Raw genomic sequence first — 18,288 nt, 5'->3', positions numbered from 1 at the left:
CCGAGTTTTCTTCCAATATGTATTGTATTGTATATATTACATGCATTACTGATTAATTGAGTACAATGGACGACAATAGAAACAATATGTTATCTTTTTAGCAAAACCTTGGCTTTGACTGTACTACCTGTACTGTTAACAATCTTGTTAATAAAGTATTCAATCAATTAAAGAAAAACTCACAGCTCACGTGGACAGCTTAGCTGTGGCTTCCTAATACTGTACTTGTTTTGCTGAATTATTAGTAGTCTGTCTGTCTGTCTGTCTGTGTCTGTCTGTGTCTGTCTGTCTGTCTGTCTGTCTGTCTGTACTAATGTTGATGTTGTTATTAAGATTCCATAAATCACCACCAGAGGGCAACATTGGACTTGGTGGGTAACTTGTCTACAATACAACTGCTGTCAAAAAAGACTAGGTCATGAGTTCCTTAAAGCAGTGGTTCTGAAATGGTTTCATTTCAAGGACCCCCCGATTCGTATTCCAACCCCCATAACTCTGAGAGTTATGGGGGTTGTACAGACTCTGTAAGATTCCATTTGGCTCCTAACAACTGTAAATCATTTAGCTCGGGACCTCCTGGAACCCTCTCGAGGACCCCTGGGGGTCCCCACTTTGAGAACCGCGGTCTTAAAGAACCCATTTTGACTTCTGACCCACTACATGTTGTGTATTCTGTCATTTTGAATGTTTCTTTCGTTGCGTTTCTGTACGTGTTCCCTGTGAAGCGCATTGAGATTCTTTGCTTCTGAAGAAGTTGACAGTTGAAACATGATACTCACTGTGAGAGTCTTAATTTCACATCAGCAACGCTGTACTGGCCCTGGAACGGATGTCTGCAAGAGACCAGATCAACAATTCATCTATCAAACATATTCCATTATTATGGACAAGATTTTCCAAAAAGTAAAAATACTAAAAGCAAAAATTGTGAAAACAGCAGACCTACAAGCTCACAACATCACACAATGTGACGCGTAGTGAGCTTGTAGATCTGCAATTTTCACTTGACACTTGAAATAGGGCTTAATTCATAATTTTCCCTTCCTGGAAATGTAGTGCAGTCAAAAGTTCAATATTTGTCTTTGAGAGTAAGTAAAAGTATCAATACTGCAACGTAGAAATACTCTTGTTGCAAGTAAAAGTCCAGAATTAAAAGTGTACTTGAGTAAAAGTACAAAAGTATTGGCATCGAAATGTACTTAAAGTACCAAAAGTAAAAGTGCTCATTATACAGAATGGACCATTTCAAGTTTTCAAATGTAGACAAATCTTTTGAAAATAGCAGATCTACAAGCTCACAATGCGTCGCATTGTGAGTTTGTAGATCGTCTTTTTTCAAATGGCCGAAATGTATATACTGTAGGGCTGAAGTGGGTAATGTATATTTTGTAATAATAATCTAAATCTACAAATAACTAGTAACTAAAGTTTTCAAATAATTGTAGTGGAGTAAAAGTATAATATGTGCCTTTGAGATGTAGTGGAGTAGAAGTAAAATAACTGAAAATTGGAAAAACTCCAGTAAAGTAAAAATACCTCAAAATTGTACTTAAGTACAGTACTTGAGTAAATGTACTTAGTTACTTTACACCACTGAGTGAAAGTCAAAAGTAAACAAAAAAACAAAACAACAAAAAAAACTCAAGTACTTGTCCACCACGGCCTGTGATTCCAAGGGTATATTATTCTGTTTTCAATGGTGGAGCACCTACCCTGGGGTGATTTCAGCCACCGCAGGATGCTTGTTGCTGAACCACACGCGGTAGTTATGCGAAATCTTCCACGCGGTGACAAACGGAACGCCGTAATCAGCCAGTAGCCTCTCGTTATCTGGAACAAGAGATGCATAGAAGCAGAGGGTGAAAGCCACTGTTATTATTGATTATCAAGCAGTGGAACTAATTTACTCCAATGTGTGTTGATCACATGTAATGATCAGCTGCCTGTATGTGTGTGTGAGGGGAAGTTTATAGCTCTGACGATAATTATTGGAAAAAGACTTCCTGCTGCAGAATGAACTATTAGCTACGACCAACTGTGGATGAGAGAGACAGAGAAAAAGAGAGAGACAGAGAGGTTGACAATTCACATGTGAATAAACAAATATTGAATCTTGAATCCTGTTTGTGTTCAATGCCAATTTGGTTTGAATTGTGTTTGAATTGTGACAGAACTGCAGGAATGTTCACTGCTAATACTGCTTTTATAACTGATAAGCATTTATTTATAACACTCTTGCACTCTTAAATGGTAATAATCAATGTTTTGAATTGAAAATTACCGGCTGATGAACATGTGCTCTAGGGGGCAAAACATCTAAGGCTAAAAGCAGCTCCAAACTGGTTGAATGCTCTCAGTTATGTGTGGATGCATGACTTGCATGTATTATATTATTATTACTATAGTGTAATATTACATAGAGAATACAATTCTATGTATATTATTGTGGGCTAATAATTAACATGAAGAGAGAGATTTAACTCATATACTGCCTAGAACGACTAAAACGACTTCTGTCCATAAGCCATGCCTGCCAAGAACGACTAAAACGACTTTTTAAAAAAAAATAAAAAAATAAAAAAATATTTTTTTTTTTTTTTTTTTTTTTTAGATTTTTTTTTTTTTTTTTGACCCAAAGACCAAGGAGATATGATTTTTCGAAGATATAGACTCCCATCCACTTCCTTGTTAACTTAAAACTTAAAAATTCTGTATCTCGGCTCCTGAGTACTTTTTTTTTTCAATGAAAAATCTTGGCGGTGTTCAAACAGGCCAGAAATAATTCTGGCAGTGAATGAGTTAAGAGGTTATACTGTATGTACAGTATATGTGTGTGCGGGAGGGAATCACAATCTACCCTCTGCAAAAAACTAGACTACACCACTGCAGTAGTGTCTCCTTCCTACCTTGTTGTAGGACAGAGGACAGTAGTGTCTCCTTCCTACCTTGTTGTAGGACAGAGGACAGTAGTGTCTCCTTCCTACCTTGTTGTAGGACAGAGGACAGTAGTGTCTCCTTCCTACCTTGTTGTAGGACAGAGGACAGTAGTGTCTCCTTCCTACCTTGTTGTAGGACAGAGGACAGTAGTGTCTCCTTCCTACCTTGCTGTAGGACAGAGGACAGTAGTGTCTCCTTCCTACCTTGTTGTAGGACAGAGGACAGTAGTGTCTCCTTCCTACCTTGCTGTAGGACAGAGAGGACAGTAGTGTCTCCTTCCTACCTTGCTGTAGGACAGAGGACAGTAGTGTCTCCTTCCTACCTTGCTGTAGGACAGAGGACAGTAGTGTCTCCTTCCTACTTCGGTGTCCACTTTTAAAAACCTTTTAAAAACTCATTACTTTAGAACGGCCTTTAGCTAGAAGGAATTAGTCAGCTATTTCTCTGCTTTCAGTCTTATTTCTTGATATTATTTTTGTATGGTTCCTTTGTTTGTAAATTTTCCATCATTGAATTGTTTTTATATTCCCTGTGCACATATTGTATTTGTATTGTTAAGCACTTTGTAAACCTGTTTTTGAAAAGTGCTATATAAATAAAGTTTATTATATTATTATTATTATTATTATTACTGAAATGGAAATACTGTACTCTGCCTGTTGACCTCATGTTTTGTCTGACTTATGATCTGACAACTGTGTGTGCATGTGGATGTATGTCCTGTCATGTACACACACTCTCTCCAGGCCCACGTAGACTGCCTTTTAACACCCTACGTTCTTCTAGGAATCTAGTTCGATTGTGTTTTATCCTTCTCTTAACCACACACGGTTTCACATCCTGTTTCAATGAGTGTCTTATACCTTGACAGTGAGGCTGCTCAAGGTATGCTCATGGGAGTAGTTAAAGGGGAATACCACTCATGTTCAACATTGAACCATGTCATAATATACCTTAGAGCTGTTGTGTGGAAATAAAATAAAAAGTCCCCCCTTCTACGTCAATGCTACCTCATTCACTAGACTGGGGAATCTCCACTTCCAGCTGAAACAGGGCGACTTGCAGTAGTTTATAATGGCATATGGCTATACATCACATTTCACAAGACATTGTACTTGTAGATAATAGAAATCAATTGGCTGAAAATGCTTTAACAAGTCTTAACTTTATATTCAAGTCGCACTGTTTTAGCTGGAAGTGAAATTCCCCATTCTAGTGAACGAGGCAGCCTAGAGGGTGGGACAAATAGTACACCTTCCGTATGTCACTGATCACATGACCCCAACAATCAATTCTCCAGTTCTAGGTGACATAGAAGGGGGGGGGACTTTTTTCTTATTTCCACACAACAGCTCTAAGGTATATTATGACATGGTTCAATGTTGAAAATGAGGGGTATTCCCCTTTAAAAGAGGAGCAGGATGTAGTCTATATGACATGCACAATATGCTGTGTGGTCACTACATAGTGCTGCTTTAACTCACCAAAGTGGTTAATTAGTAACATTTCCCTAACACTACCTTGCTGTAGGGCAGAGGACAGCAGTGTCTGCAGGTAGAGCGTGAACTGAGCTCTGATCCACTCGTCTCCGCCCTCCCAGCCCGTCCCGTCCAGGAACACGTCCTCTCGGTTCTCTGTGACGTGTTTGACCAGGTAGTCGGCGAAGCGCAGGTCAGCCGTGGTCAGACTGAGGATCCTGCGCAGCTCAGGGTCGTGTATCTGTATACGACCTTCCTCCACCTGCAGGGAAACAAACAAACACACACACATACACACACAATTACCCCTGAGGGATTACCTCCTAAACGCTGGGGTGGTGACAGATCAATCAATTTAATCTCGGATCAATTACTTATGTAGTGTGACAAATACCCAAACAACAACAACCCTCTAACTTTGGATGTAGGCCAGACTCTAATGTAATTTAACATAATTTTTGAATGGCCGAGGCAGCTGGCAATATAAGTCAAGGAATGTATGATTATTAAATGAAGAGGTAATAAGAACAAGTATGTATGACAGTACGTAGTATGTCCTATTTCTATGCCGTAGGAGACATTTTGGCTGCTTAAATTTGTCATAGAAGAACCATTGTGAAAATGGCACATCAATTGCTATTATAGGAGTAAAGCATAATTAAGTTCTTATGCATCCTTATAAAGAAAAAGGGAGGAATCTTTTCGCTAGAGTATAAGTGCATGGTGTTATTGCCCTTTATGAAAACCAAACCACCAACCAACTTGAACGTAATGTAAGGCAGTCAGACTTTCATTCATGTAGGCTACTAGCCTACTTGACAAAGATTGTACCGTTACGGAATACATGAAGGCAGTGAGGCGGACGGGGGAAACTCTTCTCCATGCTTTTTTTTTTAACGTATTCTGGTTCTTCATGTCGTAAAATCGCGGCGTTTCGAGAATATTTAAGGGTGTGTTATTTAAATGACGCTCGGTTTCAACGGTCAGCTGTATAGGATCCTTTGATAAATCTCACTTGGACTTTGGCCTATGGGCAAATTTAAGGCAAAAAAAAACATTTTTTACACTCCATTGATACATGAGGGCCAGTGTGCACGCATGCACTCGCGGGCACGCATGCGCAAGCACACACACATAATCATTTATGTCCACATAAGAGATACACACACACACACCCCCCCCCCCCCACACCCACACACACCCACACACACACACACAGGGCTTACTTCAACAATGGCGTCGCTCAGATGCCTCTGTTGCCGGAAGAGAATATTGGTGGCCCCTGCAACGAAGCCGCGCACCGTCACATCGGACAGCAGGTGGTGCTGTTGCAGCGCCATGTAGGGTAGGCACAGATAACCCTGGAAGGTGGTGGAAAGTAACAAAGTACATTTACTCAAGAAGTACTGTACTTTAGTACAATTTTGAGGTACCTTTAATTTACCTGAGCATTTACATTTTTCAATGTACTTCTACTCTACTACTTGTCAAAGGAAGATATTGTACTTTTTTTACTTACACTACAATTATTTGTAAACTGTAGTTACAAGTTTTTAGATTTAGATTAGATTAAGATCATTATTACAAAACATATAGCACATTTACCCATTAAGGCCTATTTGAAACAATTTTAGTACTTTTACTTTGCTACAATAAGTATATTTTCATGTAAATACGTTTGTACTTGTACAGGACTTTTACTCATAACAGAGTATGTTATAGTATGGTATTGCTATTAAGTTTCCTTCAATAAAACAATACTTGAGTACTTGTTCCACTACTGGCGACTGTGTTCGCCATTTACGGCCGAGCTGGACGGATCTGGGCCACGATGTCAGAGGAGGGATATTACTCTTGGAGACATTTTGTCATTTTTAGCTTTGATTTATTAACTAAATGCTTTCATTGCTGAAACTTTCCGGAGAGCCAGCAATGGAAAACAACCAGTAAAACATCATTGGGTTTTTAATTATCCCTTTAAGACCGGGAACGCATCAGTGTGCCATTTTAAGATTTCTTTGGCTATTCAAAAATAGCAGATATACAAGCTCATAACTTGTAGATATAGTGCTATTTTTGAAAAGTCGTGAACATTTGCGTCTGGGGGTCCCTGAAACAACATATTTTGAGATGGGGGTCTGCGGCCAAATACATAATATTTTTTGAGAAATGATAGCAACATATGTTTTTTCAAAAAACTGTTAGGATTTAGAAGACATTTGTAGAATCCCCAGAAGCACAGATTTGAGTTACAAATGTTAACACATACTGTATATATATATATATTCAAAGACCCATGATTTTACACAATTTTCCCAAAACATAGCAGATCTACAAGCTCATAACGCGGCACATGAGCTTGTATATCTGCTATTTTTTAATAGCCCAAAGAAATCTAAAAATGACAGATGCGTTCACGGATTGAATGGGTTATTATCAACGCGAATGTAGAATAAACAACACCTACGCCGGATTTATACTTGGTTGCGCACAGAAAATAGACAATCTACAAGCTCACAACACGTTGCAGCGCGACACACGATGTGAGCTTGTAGATCAGCGTAGATAACTCAGGCCGTAGGGAGAGAACGGACAGATGGCAGTTACTGTTTAGTTTGGAGATGTTTGCCCTGTCATTTTATGTGTACATTATGAAGTCTATCAATATCCAAAACAAATTTGTCAATATTGGGATATTTGATAAGAGGGAGGTTGGGTTATTATTGTTCCAGTTTCCTTGACTGTGTGCAATCATACAACAGAGCACTTAAAGGGATAGTTCACCCCCAGAATGACTTTTTTTCTATCGATTACATTTTTTGGGTGAACTATCCCTTTAACCACTTTAAAACTGCCGTCCCTATTTTGGGCAAAGGATAAAAATGTTTTGATTATTATTACAAAACATACTTTAACCACTTCAGGCCCATATACATTTCGGCCAATTGAAAATAGCCGATCTACAAGTAAAAAAACTTGAGTACTTTTTCCACCACTGGTTATTTCAAACTTTTTTTTCTGCAAACAATTTTACTATTTTTGCTTTAAAAAAAATCTATTTTGGTTTCACCTATAATAACATGTTATAACATCATCCCCCTGACCTCCTCCCCCGTAAGGATAGCGTTACCTTGGTGAAGATGGCGAGGGGCAGGCCATACTGGTCCTCCTCCAGCCCCGACACCAGACCCTGGGCCACCCCGCCCGCCGACTGGGGCTGCACCGTGATGGGGACGCTCTGCTCGCTCTGCCCGTCAAACGGGTCCGGGTGCTGTTCGCCCTCCCTCCTCTCGGGACTCGACTCTTTGGTTCCGGCGTCCTCCTCCAGGACGCCAGGGTCCAGCGTCTCCCAGTCACTCTCCGAGGACTCCGGGGAACCGCGGGAAGGAGGCTTGAGATGGTGGCTGTTGTTCTCCCCCACGGACGCTGCGGGCAAAAAGGTTATTATAGTAAACTAAAATTAAAACTAAATTACCGAAAACTACAATAGGCTCTATGCAGAGCAGCCAAATTGGGCCCCTTCCTTATTTCCTTCACAGGTGTTATCAATGATACTAATGAAGGCTCTGTTCCATTTCGTGTAGCTCAGTGGTTCTCAAACGTTTTTAATTTTCAAGAACCCCCATAACTCTGATCGTGTACAATTTGTACACACCCAGAGTTACACACCCGTAAGGGGCCATTTGGAACCCCCTCAAGGAACCACGAGGGTCCCTTGGCCCCACTTTGAGGCCCACTGATGTAGCAGAGTGTTTCCAGTGAGACAAAATGCACAATATCAGCACCCTGACTCTGTTTGACCAGAATGGAACACAACCTTAATCAGCATCACCTGTGAAGGAAGTAAGAAGTGGCCCAATTTCTTTCTAATATGGCTGCTGCGCATAGAGCCTATTGAGAAATGTTTTAGTTAACTAATTAGATGAGGCTTTACAAAAAACAGAAACGGTATTGTGTGTTTACAAAACCAACTCAAAGTAACTAAAATCATAGAGAAAATTTACTTCATTTTTTTCACAATACTTTTTTCTGACATTTTTGAATCTCGCCACTGACAAATACCAACAAAAACTAATACTGAAACAAATAAAAACTAAACAAAAACCAAACATTTTCACCCAATACAATAAACTAAAAACTACTAAACTAGCAAACCCACTTCAAGAAAATAATTAAAACCAAATGAAATTGTTAAACATAACGCCATTACAAAATTAAAATAAAAGTAATGAAAAATTCTAAACTATAGAACAGATCAAATTGTTTGTAAACAACCGTGTAGAGCGGTATTTCCGGGTAGAATGTCTACGGATGTTTACACAATTAATGTAGTGTCCAGAACATTATCTATGTCTAGTTTGTCCTGTGGATATTCAGAACAAAGCAATATATTTCTAATAGTCAATAACAATATCATAAGTGTCCTGTTCTTCCAGAAATAGTGATTCGGTCTATAATAACCTTGCGGTGTGGTGGTCCCGGATAAGAGGGGGGTGGTCTCTGCAACCTCTGCCGGCGATCCCTGGAGGGTATCCCTCTCGCCACCCTCCCCCACCAGCTCTACGAGGGCGCCGTCGATGTCGGTGACGGAGACAGAGATGAACTCCTCGGCCCCCGGCGTGCTGGCGTCAGCCAGCACCACGCTCACCTCCTCGGACACGCTGCCCCGCGGCCGATAGTGGGACGAGTCCGCTAGGCCGTGTTCTATCATACCTGGAGAGAGAGAGAGAGAGAGAGAGAGAGACGGAACCCACGCTATGCGTGTTACTGACACTAGGGGGTGCTGCGACAGTTAATCGAACTTATCAATAGGCTCTATGCACAGCAGCCATATTATCACTTCCTTCACAGGTGTTACCAATGATACTAATGAAGGCTCTGTTCCATTTAGTCTAGCACAGTGGTTTCCACGACCCCCATAACTCTGAGAGTGTACAAATGGAACCAAATGGACCATTTGTACACTCTCAGTTACACACCCGTAAGGGGCCATTTGGAAGACCCACTGGTGTAACAGAGTGTTTCCAGTGAGCCAACATGCAACAATATCAGCACCCTGACTCTGTTTGAACAGAATGGAACAGAGCCTTCATTAGTATCATTGGTAACACCTGTGAAGGAAGTGATAATATGGCTGCTGTGCATAGAGCCTATTGGTAAAACATAATCAATAATCCATCATTTAATACAATAACTGATTTATATTCTATCACTTTTTGAGGCATGTCCTTAGGCAAAGAAAAATATAAATTAAAATGTTATGCTATAAGTATAAAATAACACATAAGTGGTAATTGATTTGTGGTTATATAAAAAAAAGAATGATTTTTTTTTTCCTCAATTATTTGACTAATCGAAAAAAACAGAAGATAATTCATAGTTACAGCCCTAATTGACACACAGACATATAAAACCTGGCATCCTGACATTTTGGACATGTCATTATAGGCGAACATTTTCACACATTTTCATTTTGTTGAAGCTTGTAGGTCAACTTTTGCTATTATCTACAATATGACATGTGACGCCTCAGTGATCACCATGTCCTCGCAGCATGGAACAGAATTACTAGTACTGTGGTAATAGTCAAATGTATTACGTCAGTATTACTGTAGTAATAGTAAACTGCATCACTGCAGTATTATTATAGCAATAGTAAACTGTCTTACTGTATTGCTGCAGTAATACGGTAATACTATACGGCAAAGGTCTGTGGTCTACTGAGTGAATTCCTTTTGACAATGTTGAGACAAAAAGGCAAAGAAGATCTTTGCCAACTGAACTGCGATCGATTGATACACAGATCAAGCTATGGTTGCACTTACATTAGCAAGGATATTTTCCTGTCAAAACAGTGTCTCAGTACAGACAGACAGACAGACTCATTGATTGATAAATTAAATATACCAGAGCATAATGCATCTTTGTGAAGGTTCTACTGACCTGGGAACAGTGATAAGACCGTCATGAGAGCTCCCACTAGTCTGTTGACTGGAGACACATAAAACAAGACCTGGGGGGATGCAAATGAAACACACTTCAGCTCAGTTCTCACCAGTGGTGGAAAAAGTACTAGATATTTTACTTAAGTAAAAGTAGCAATACCACAATGTAAAAATACTCTGTTACAAGTAAAAGGCCTAAGTTCAAAATGTTACTTGAGTAATAGTACAAAAGTATTGGTAAAAATATACTTAAAGTACCAAAAGTAGTGAAAGTGAAATAGCAGATCTACAAGCTCACAACTTTTAGATCGGCTATTTTCAAATAGCCTATATATATATAATAGGCCTAAAGTGGTATAAGTCTGTTTTATAATATAATAATTCATATCTGAAAAGTAACTTGAAACTGAAGTTTTCAAACAATTGTAGTGGAATAAAAGTATAATATTTGACTCTGAGATGTAGTGGAGTAGAAGTAAAAGTACAGAAAATTGGAAATACTCCAGTAAAGTAAAAAATACCTCAAAATTGTACTTAAGTACAGTACTTGAGTAAATAAATGTACTTAGTTACTTTACACCACTGCTTCTCACACTCACACACACACACACACACACACACACACACATGTGCGCGCGAGCACGTGCACAAGTTATTAAAGTTGAATCCCACATTTGATCCTACCTTCTTCTCAAGTAGAATGAGTTTGAAGAGGATGAGAATCTAGAAGGAAATGAAAGCGGAGAATTATATTCATCTGCCAAGAGTACAAGACCTCAAAAAGTGACAAATACGGACGATGCTAATTATCCTAAACCTGGGGTGAAAAGTAACTCATTACTCTCCTTACTGTAACTGAATAGCATTTTCACGTATTTGCACTTTTTTTTAGTGATTCTTCTACTGTCACCGAAGTGATTTTCTCTCATAATACAACATATGAGATTGACTAGTCGTGTTTATACTGGAATGGTAACAGTCAGGATGCTACATTATCCAAATAACTGTTACTGAGAGTAGTCTAATAACTACTTTTACCTGTGTAGTTTTCAACACAAGTAATCATACTTAACGAGTAATCCTTAAGTCAATACTTATACTTGAGTAGAAAATTCCAGCAGTCTTTTGACCCCTGAAAACAACACTACAATACTTTAATTTTATTTGATAAATCGGCTATAAAGTACTTTGGTAGTGGTATTCTGTCATGTCTGCTTGTCTTTCCATATTTTAGTTCCTTCAAGTTGAATTTCTACATACAATGTTGCAACTGTCCTGCTTTCAAATATTAAAACAGATGATGAGATATTCTACCTTGTGTCGAAAGTGCAGTATTAAATCTCTGGGTGACAGTCCTGAGGAGAGACATGGAACAGATCAGGTCAGGATCAAAACATACAAGGCAACAAGGAAGCAAGAGACATCTTTGTTTTAACCCATTAAGACCTGGAACTGTGTCATTTTTAGATTTGAGCTAAAAAGCCATATTTTACACTTTTGGCTATTCAATAGCCAGTGTTACAAGTAAATAGCAGATATACAAGCTTGTAGCGCGGCACTGAGTGCCGCGCTACGAGCTTGTAGATCTGCTATTTTTTTTTTATTGTGAAAATGTGTGCAAATCTTTGAATATATTTTTAAAGCGAACATTTTTAACTCGAATCTTTGCTTCTGGGGGGTCCCTGGGACAAAATATTTTCAGATGGGGGTCTGCGGCCAAATACATATAATTTTCGGGGTCCTTGACATGAAAAAGATTGAGCACCACTGATATAGAAACAAATGTTTTTCAGAATACTGTTGAGATTTAGGAGACATGTAGAATCAGCTTCAGGTCTCAATGGGTCAAATATAAATCTTGTTCAGCCAATTTAGTCTTAATGCCAAATTAATCCTCTCCAAGCATTTCTGTGTTGCCACTGCTCTTGTACCCTACTGGCTCACCTGCCAGTGAGGAACCCCCACCGAGAGGCGTATATATCCATAATGCAAACAACTTACGCAAAGATCCGCCCTTGGAAACGCCCCGCCTGCCTCTGAAACGCCCTGGCTACCTCTGAATGGCCGCCAACAAGACTGTACTGTAAAAGGCACATTTTCATCTTTATCCTTTTAGTATATTATATTGGTTTATGCTTATTTGGGCTTGTTTCCTAATGTTCAAATCAGTGGTTCTCAAACATTTTCAAGCCAAGGACCCTCAAATTATTATATATTTGGCCAATATATATTTTGTGTATTCAAAATGTTTCAAACATTTATTATTCAAGATTTTTCTTGAAAATAGCAGATCTACAAGCTCAGTTGTGAAGACCCTCAAATTAATATATATTTGGCCACAGATATGAAAATATTTTGTTCTACAAACTCAGTTGTGAGCTTGTAGATCTGCTAATTTCAACTATCTGATTGAAATATATATCTGAGGCCACATGAACACACAAAGTGTTCATGTGGCCTATTAGTCTTATTCATATTACTCTCCAACCCTTGTATTATCAAAGATAACTTAATTGAAACATCAATGTAATTTATTTTTTAAAAGTAACGCGATGGGCGATGACAGCGGCGCCACCATCTTAGTTAATTAGTTGTTGACAAGGCAACGAGCTCTGGCCAATCAGAGGCAGGCGGGCGTTTTCAAGGGCGGATCTCTGCGTAACTTGTTTGCATTATGGATATACGCCACCGGGAGGACTCAGCACCGTCCTACACCTCCCGTTCAACATTCCCCACTGATAGTAGGGGCTGTTAGTGACACGATACTTCACTTTGTGATACAAGCGCCACATTTTCCACAAAGTTTCTTCTGGACCTACTTGTTCACAAAAGCCCGTTAGCCACCCAAAAAAAAACAATATGGCTGCCATTTTCCAAAATGGCTGCCGGCGAAAGACATGCTATGTGGTTTTTGACCTGGATTGTGATTGGATAATCCAATTTTGATTATTTTGGCATCAGAACATAGTTTTGACTCCCCCCCCACCCCCTCCCCCCGTTAGCCATGCAAAAAATATATATATGACTGCCATTTTCCAAAATGGCTGCCGGCGAAAGACATTTTATGTGTTTTTTTACCTGTATTGTGATTGGATAATCCAAATGTTTTCTGAGGGTGTACTGTAAAAAGGTTGCGCAGAATGCGCACCATTGAGCTAAGGGACTAACGGGACACAGGTGGAGAAATAAAACTAATCACAAGGTAATGAGACAAGACAGGAAACGTTGCAACAAAATAAAACGAACACAACAGTAAAGTAAAAACTAAGTAACCACTTAAAACAGGACAAACAAACACATTACAAAACAGTACTGTACTGTTATTGTACATCACTGTACTTTACTCTACTGTACTGTTCTGTCATTGTACAGCACAGTACTATACTGTTTTGCTATTGTACAGCACAGCACAGTGCTGTACTGTATTGTTATTGAACAGCACTGTACTGTACTGTATTGTATTGTTGTTGGTTACCAGTTCACGATTTAGTGAAGAATCTAGGCCCTGAAAAATCCATTGGCATCCTTTCTTTCACACTTTCACTGGATGTGATGTCGTGTCAACCTTTCGTGGGAAAAGGCAAAAAGACAGAAACCCGGTAAGTGTGGCCTGAAGTGTCTCATGTCTTCCAGAAGCTCAGTCAATACCCACCAGTAACAGTGCATGACAAGAACAGCACTGGTCATGGGGTTGATGATGCAAGATTTTACCTGTTTGCATGGAAGCAGAGGTCCTATGATGCCATTCCACCTACAAGGGCATCTCTTGCACATCATGTGAAGCATGCCACTTATCAAGTTGCCCCTGTCTGAAGCCAGGTAACTGTATGTCAAATGTCATACAGAGAGCCCTGCCAGCTGGGGATGGCGAGCAGAAGATGACATTTGGCAAGTAGCGTGGATGACACTCTACAATTGCCCAGATTTGTGAACAACTGACAAAAGCCGGTGCAAGACTGAACGTCGTGGTAGATGCAAGTGCTACCGCTTTGGCGTTCAGTGCACACAGCTGAGTGCCTGCAAATGTGACGATTAGAACAATTTGTGATCCAGACATTGGGGGGGGGGGGGGACTCATATGTTGATACCAAAATAATCAAAATCCAATCACAATCCAGGTCAAAATACACATAAAATGTCTTTCCCCAGCAGCCATTTTGGAAAGTGGCAGCCATATTGTTTTGTTTTTTGCGTGGCTAACGGGGGGAGGGGGCGAGTCAAAACTATATTCTGATGCCAAAATAATCAAAATTGGATAATCCAATCACAATCCAGGTCAAAATACACATAAAATGCCTTTTGCCTTAAGCCATTTTGGAAAATGGCAGCCATATTGCTTTTTTTTCGCATAGCTAACGGGGGGAGGGGGCGGGGGGAGTCAAAACTATATGTTAATACCAATATAATCAAAATCCAATCACAATCCAGGTCAAAATACACATAAAATGTCTTTCGCCAGCAGCCATTTTGGAAAATGGCAGCCATATTGTTTTTTTTTGCGTGGCTAACGGGCTTTTCTGCAAAAGTAGGTCCTAGGCATTGTTCATGCCAAATTTGGCGCTTGTATCACAAACTGAACTATTGTAACATAAAAATGGACTTAGTGGCCCGCACTATGAGAGGTGCCGCCCAAGCCTGAAGGAGTACGCACGTGCAGCGACAAATATCACCCTCCCCACCAGGCTTCCCTCCCCCAAACATGTCCAATAGGCTCTATGCACAGCAGCCATATTGTGAAGACATTCACAGGTGTTACCAATGATATTAATGAAGGCTCTGTTCCATTCTGGTCAAACAGTGTCAGGGTGGTGATATTGTGCATGTTGACTCACTGGAAACACCAGTGGGTCTACAGTTCGGGTCCAGGGACACTCATGGGCTTCCAAATGGCCCCTTACAGGTGTGTAACTCTGAGAGTGTACAAATGGAACCAAATGGACCCGTAAGGGTCCATTTGGTTCCACACTAAATTCCACACTAAATGGAACAGAGCCTTCATTAGTATCATTGGTAACACCTGGGAAGGAAGTGATAATATGGCTGCTGTGCATAGAGCCTATTGTGTTGGTATATATGCGTTGGATTTGAACCTCCCAGACTCCATGGTGGTAAACAGATATACGTTACCCTTGCACCACCCAAGTGGCAAAATGACAACATAAGCCAGGAAAAAAATGCTTTGCGTCCCAGCATGCAATGGTTCCTACTGCTGCACAGCTTCCTACTGCTTCCTACACTGACATCACAGCTGAGTGACCCTGCCTCCCCACCCTGTCCAAATGTCCTTGCGGAAGAGACACTGTCCCCCCTGCCTCTGTCTCTGACTGACAAATGCTTTAGATGAGAGCCATACTGTGGATACATGCAAACGTAGCAAGATGCTCAGTGTTGTGTAGACCGGCGATTCCTAAATTGTGGGGAATTGTTGGGCCTGAGGATACTGCAAACGGGCCCCCAAATAATATATAACATTAATACAACATTTAAAAAAAGGAAAACAAAATGTCATGGTATTCTTTCTTTAAGACCTTGAAAAAAGATTTTTCATTGTGATACAGATAAATAGCCACTTAAAGTACTATGTCTCTGCTGTCAGGCAGGACCCAGCTAACTCCAAAATGTTCATTTTTCAGGAAATGAAAAAAAGAAATCCATCATTGATAAGAACAGCTGAATGGACCTCCAAGCTCACAATGAGGTTGGAGGTTAAAAGGGGGTGGAGCCTGGAGTCAGCAAAACCAGCTAACTCCACCCCCTTTGATGGAGCTGGTTTAGCAGAAGCACTTTTTAATACTTTTCATTGGTTCAATATTTTTTCTACCAACACACAGACGTAAAGGGCGTTCAATAGCACTGATTTAAGGGGGAAAAATGCAAAAGCGGAAAAATGGGAGTTAGCTGGTTTCTGCCCGACAGCAACGAATACTATGTTGGCCACACTCTGAAAATGCCCACCCATGTGACCACTTAACACATGGGGTGCCAAAACCATATATATACAGTTTTGCAAAAGGTGCAAAAAGTTACCCGGAGTGCCAAAACCGGATTTAAGCGGTTTTGGTGTCTTTTTGTTTTTTTCCGCACGGGAGGGGCTAGAGCAGCTCTGGGAGTACCCATTGTGATCCTGAGAAGGATAGGCCAGATACATCACCGGAAACCGAAAACCGGATCCCCATCCGCTTCCTGTCTATTTCCTTCTTTAAAACGTCTATATCTCCAAATCTGTTTACGGTGGGGAAAACCGGTCATGCGCGACCCCCCCCCCCGTTGTAACTCGCGAGTGAAATGTTATTGTTCCAGGATGTAGCCAGGGTCATGGCGCTACATGAATGGATGCTTTTTTTTACATGGATTTGCTCGTCGTGGAGTCTAGAGCTTTAAACAGCAAAGCGCAGTCAATGGGGAGAATGCTGGCACCCACGGTAAGTTGTTATGAAAAAATTCAGGCACCCAATGTGTTAAGTGGTCAGATGTTTGGGCCACGAGTGCTTTCAAGATTTTCAAGTGGACCCTGATCGAGAAAAGTGTTGTTGAACCGCTTGGTGACTGATCAAATGGCGCGGCCATTTTCACCTAGGTAAAGCTGTGATCCCTCCAGAGTCAACCCCCGCAGGGAGCCGTTCATGTGGTCGTACAGTTCCTATGGAAACAAGAGGACAAAGCAGGAAGTGAGACCAGAGGTGGAAAAATAACTCAAATTGTTTTACATAAGTAAAAGTATCAATACTGCAATGTAGAAGTACTCTGTTACAAGTAAAGGTCCGGAATTCAAAATTGAAAAGTACTCATTATGCAGAATGTCCCATTTCACAAGTTTTAAAATGTGTAAAATGTCTAAAAATCATTTGAAAATAGCCGATCTACAAGCTCACAATGCGTCGATGCGACGCATTGTGAGCTTGTAGATCGGCTATTTTCAAATGGCCGAAATGTACTGTATATATGGCTGAAGTGGTTAATCTATGTTCTATACTAATAATCAAAATATACAAAGTAACTAGTAAATAAAGTTAATAATAATTGTAGTGGAGTAAAAGTAGAATAGTTGCCACTAATGAGATGTAGTGGAATAGATGTAAAAGTATTGAAAATTGGAAATACTTTAGTAAAGTAAAAGTACCTCAAAATTGTACTTAAGTACAGTACTTGAGTAAATTTACTTAGTTACTTTACACCACTGGAAGTGAGACCAGTAAGGAGAAAAAAAAGGAACAATGATAGAGGTTCTTCTCACCTTTAAAATGGAGATCTGAGAGAAGTCTTTCTCCTCAAAGTAGGCGTGTGTGATGAGCTGGAGTTTAGCTTGAAGGAGGCCGTACAGAGGCTGAAAATGAAGACCAACACAGTCAGGATCAAAGCTTATGTGTGTGTGTGTGTGTGTGTGTGTGTGTGTGTGTGTGTGTGTGTGTGTGTGTGTGTGTGTGTGTGTGTGTGTGTGTGTGTGTGTGTGTGTGTGTGTGTGTGTGTGAGCTTTATGGTTTAAGGTGTCTGTAAACTCTGCAGACAGTGTGATTTTGGTCGTCTTAAAGGGAAATACCACTCATTTTCAACATTGAACCATGTCATAATATACCTTAGAGCTGTTGTGTGGAAATAAGAAAAAAAGCACCCCCCCCCCCTTCTATGTTGCCTAGAACTGGGGAATTGATTGTTGGGGTCATGTGATCAGTGACATACGGCCGGTGTACTCTTTGGACCGCCCTCTTAAATAATAGTCCATGAGCCAGAGCCCCAAAATTGAGCCATGATTATGAAATGGGTGGGCAAATCCAGGTTTGATTTTTTGACTAGCTGTACATCTCTAGTTTACAGTTTGGCATGATAACCATTGCAGACTTGTAGCTTAGTGGTAGTTATCATGCGTTGAACGTGTGGACCCTTACATGCTAATAGGCTCTATGCACAGCAGCCATATTGGGAATGAATTG

General features: G+C 40.3%; 1 protein-coding gene across 1 annotated transcript in view; it reads right to left on the bottom strand.

The window, feature by feature from the left end:
* The window catches only part of avl9 (AVL9 homolog (S. cerevisiase)), a 54,670-nt gene that overhangs the window by 14,309 nt on the left and 22,073 nt on the right, over window positions 1-18,288 (bottom strand). The window contains exons 5-15 of the mRNA XM_084048850.1: window positions 17,595-17,684; window positions 16,934-17,000; window positions 11,675-11,715; window positions 11,045-11,083; window positions 10,359-10,428; window positions 8,877-9,128; window positions 7,546-7,841; window positions 5,642-5,776; window positions 4,458-4,677; window positions 1,713-1,830; window positions 780-833 (exon numbers count right to left, since the gene is read on the bottom strand). Of these exons, the coding sequence (XP_083904976.1) occupies window positions 780-833; window positions 1,713-1,830; window positions 4,458-4,677; window positions 5,642-5,776; window positions 7,546-7,841; window positions 8,877-9,128; window positions 10,359-10,428; window positions 11,045-11,083; window positions 11,675-11,715; window positions 16,934-17,000; window positions 17,595-17,684 (1,382 nt within the window). The remainder of the gene's footprint in view (window positions 1-779; window positions 834-1,712; window positions 1,831-4,457; window positions 4,678-5,641; window positions 5,777-7,545; window positions 7,842-8,876; window positions 9,129-10,358; window positions 10,429-11,044; window positions 11,084-11,674; window positions 11,716-16,933; window positions 17,001-17,594; window positions 17,685-18,288) is intronic.

This window comes from Gymnoscopelus microlampas (genome assembly GCF_963454915.1).
Source record: "Gymnoscopelus microlampas genome assembly, chromosome: 22".
Lineage (NCBI taxonomy): Eukaryota > Metazoa > Chordata > Actinopteri > Myctophiformes > Myctophidae > Gymnoscopelus > Gymnoscopelus microlampas.
Note: the sequence above shows the minus strand (reverse complement) of the source record. Positions and strands in the feature narration are given on the sequence as shown.